Below are 3,854 nucleotides of genomic sequence, written 5' to 3'. Positions count from 1 at the left end.
ATATCTGCTCTTTAAACATGCGGTTGACCAGCCTTTGATATGTGGAACCTGCATTCTTTAGGCCGAATGACATGACGTTGTAACAATATATTCCTCTTTCAGACATGAATGCCGTCTTTTCTTGATCTGCAGGATCCATCTTAATTTCATTGTATCCACTCCATGGGTCCAGGAATATCAGCATCTCATGTCCAGCTGTCGCATCCACCATTGCATCGATGTGAGGTAGTGAGAAAGGATCTTTAGGACATGCTTTGTTGAGGTCGGTAAAGTCCACACATACTCTCCACTTCCCATTCTTCTTAGGTACCACCACTACGTTGGACAACCACTCAGGATATTTTACCTCTCTTATCTTCTTTGCTGCCAGAAGGCTATCTGCCTCTTGATTAATTACCTTATTCCTTTCTGCTGCAAACTTCCTTCCTCTCTGTTGGTTAGGTTTACACTTTCGGTCAACACTGAGCTTATGCGTTATGATGGACGGATCTATTCTTATCATGTCGTCGTGTGACCATGCGAAACAGTCCATGTTATCTTGCAGAAATTTGATTAATTGCTGTCTTAGGTTCCCTGTGCATCCGGCTCCAATTAACACGGTCCTTTCTGGGTGCAGCTTGTCCAGGTTGATCTGATCTAGCTCCTCGGCTGGGGGCTCAATGTATTCGTCCTGGACAGGCTGCTTCTGTAATTGCTATGCTGGAGGACTGGTGGTGCACTTTAGTGCTTTCTTGTAGCAGCCTCTAGCTTTCTCCTGATCCCCTCGTATTGTTTCTACCCCCCATGGAGTGGGGAATTTTATGCACTGATGATATGTTGAGGGCACTGCTTTCATTTGGTGCAGCCAGGATCTTCCCAGAATGACGTTGTAGGTGGAGAGTCTGTCTATGACCAGATACCTGATCTGCTTGTTGACCCCTCTTACATAGGTTGGGATGACTATCTCGCCTAGTGAGTTGGTTGTCTCCCCGCTGAAGCCTACCACCGGGATGGTTTTCTTCTGCAAGTCCTTCTCGCTGAATCCCATATTTTCTATAGTTTTCAGCATGATTAGATTCACCGAGCTGCCTGTATCTACCAGGACCTTTCTAACTGTGCAGTTAGCCATCGACAGGGTGATAATGTAACACCCCTGCTTTTCGGCTAAATTAAAACTAACTTTTACTTATAAAACGCGCCGAAATACAGAGATATTATAATTAATATACAAAGTTTTTCTTATAAAATGTCTATCTCAAAACAAAATATACAAAATGTAAACAAAATTTTACAAAACATTAAATAAAATCTTGTCTTGAAATAAAATCCTTTTTGAACAGCAGCGGAAGTAACCTGAAATAAAATAAGAAGACAGGAAGAAACCACCCCCAATACAAGTAACCAGTCTCAATCCATACTGTCAAAGGTACAAAGTACCCTGCCCAATCCCATAAATATCACATCCTCAAAAATCAATGTGAAACTTAATATTATTAAAATCTTTCTTCTGTCAAATATAAATAATCAGCCTTCTAACAACATATGGACACCAACTTAATTCATAGCGTGTTCTCCTGCACTCACATCCACTTAGTTAATACTCTTTAAGTCTCCACATTCATGACCTCCTTATCATAATAACATATCTCTAGCTATAGCAAAATTACATTAGCTATCTCTATTTATTTTTAAATAATATTAGAGTGAGGATAATTCACCTTAGGACATAAATAAACAAAGTAGGCAACAATTATATAGAAGAACTTTACTTCCTTGAGACTAAGAGGTTAACAAGAAACGACTGGCCATAGACTTAATGTGCACACCTCTACACCAGGTATGCGCCTGGATACGAGCATCTAATGGCGGAAGTGGGGATCAATCCACTCCATACAACTACTAAGGCATTATTTCATGTCGTCCGGCTCGCCACTGCGGGTTGTGAGCCAAACTATAATTCTGGGCATTTTTGTATGCCGGCTCGCCACTGCGGGTTGTGCGCCAAACTCTAATCCTCTAATCTTATAGCTTTCAACTTTAGCGAATACGCTAAATAAATTGTAAAATTCTGAAACAAAACTGAGTTGTCATATTATTAAAAATATAGTATAATTACTTCCAAAAATAATATAACTCGGAAACTTATTCACTTTGCTTAGATGATACTATAAAATAAATACAGACAATTATCACTTACAAATCAATATTTTCAAAACAATAGAGTTTTGTCCCTTACCTTCAAAGTGACAATACATGTTCCAGTGGTTCAGAGAGATTCTTCTATAAACTTTTCGTCTCAGTTTTATAGTTATCCTTCTATTAGCCACTAATCAATGCTATAAACTTATATCATCATTTTTGTACAAGCAAAATATAACTAAAGGAAACTTACTACTACTAATTAAGGTCAAATAAAACGATAATTTGAACAAAATAATCAAATATCATAATTATATTTTAATTTGACACAAATACTGATAATGAAGCTCTTTTTTGATAATGAAACAAAGTCAATTTCAAATGAAGCTAATTCACTCTTAAGATAACTAATATTGTGCCAATAACTTGTGTTATCCTACTGTACGAATAGTTCACCTCAAATAGGAATCACCATCATGCTCATCCTCTAGCCATATACCATTATGACAATCCAACAAAGTTAAGTTCTCTTCAATAGTATGTACTCCTCTTAAACTATCCGTGCTAAAAACACTCCCCGATAACTAATCAGCCAAATTCCTTTCTATTTTCATTATATAACACTCTCTTATTCCAATAGTTAACCAAGTCTCATCTCATTACTCCGTCTCACTCATTACTCTATCTTTTAATATAATTATCCAATGTAACCATGTATCGTATTCTCGTCGTCAACCCTAAGACAAAGACAAGGGGTGAGTGAACTGGCAGATAAAAACCGCGAAACAATATTTCCATCTCAATATCGATTTCAAACTCAAATAACTCAATAACCATGGTCACACTGGACCGTAAAATAACTCGGCTCAAAGGCCCCGTAACTCATAACTCAATACCAATAACCAATTTCCATCTCAATTTCGATATCGATATTGTCAAAGGTTCAAAGAACCGTGCTCAACACTTAGAGTACAAGGCTCTTAGCTACTCACCCACGAATCAAGGACTAAGGAAACGGCAATAAGGATACTATACGGTAATCCATACACAATCTCAACTCCAAGCTATTGATCTACTCATAAATTAAAAATAGTACCATGCGTAGGAGTAGTATCTCTCTACATTCAACATATAAGACTGCAAACCCATGATAATCTTTCCTATCTCGCCGAACTACTGTGCCATAAATAAATTGTTCCATTTATGTTGACCATCCATAAGTCCCTTTATTAATTTCAAACAATCATATAACTTGTCATGTAAACCTACTGCAAATCGGCCAAATTCAAGGTCCTTTTTCCATGTACAACAACTCCGTTCTAACACACTCGTATCTAACCCATCACCCAACAATTGACTTAACAATATAATATAAGAGAGCTACCATGTTATATATATATATAAATAAATAAACGATAATTATATACCACCTTTAATAATCAATTTATCACATAAAACATGTATAAAAGACATGAATTCATACAACCCCGAACAATAATAATAATATTAGGATCGGTAGAATCGTGTTACCTTATAATCAATTCGGTCACAGAAGAGGAATATAGAGAAAAACGCCATATGGGCAATAGGTTGGATATAACAATTATTAGGACATCGTCGCCATAGTATGCGATGAAACAACACACAAATAGAAGGCGTGCAATGAAGGGAGTTCCGTTATGAAGAATTTTGATCTGGGTAGATAAACACGAATGAAGGGATAGACATGGAGCACT

The 3,854-nt window shown here is 37.1% G+C and overlaps 1 protein-coding gene across 1 annotated transcript; it reads right to left on the bottom strand.

The window, feature by feature from the left end:
- Nucleotides 1-694: 694 nt before the first annotated feature.
- On the bottom strand, nt 695-1,027 carry LOC141617145 (uncharacterized). Its single transcript, XM_074434325.1, has one exon. The coding sequence runs from the start codon at nt 1,025-1,027 to the stop codon at nt 695-697; it is 333 nt and encodes a 110-aa protein (XP_074290426.1).
- Nucleotides 1,028-3,854: the final 2,827 nt, after the last annotated feature.

This window comes from Silene latifolia, chromosome X (genome assembly GCF_048544455.1).
Source record: "Silene latifolia isolate original U9 population chromosome X, ASM4854445v1, whole genome shotgun sequence".
NCBI classification, from domain to species: Eukaryota; Viridiplantae; Streptophyta; class Magnoliopsida; order Caryophyllales; family Caryophyllaceae; genus Silene; species Silene latifolia.
This window is presented reverse-complemented; position numbering and strand designations above follow the sequence as displayed.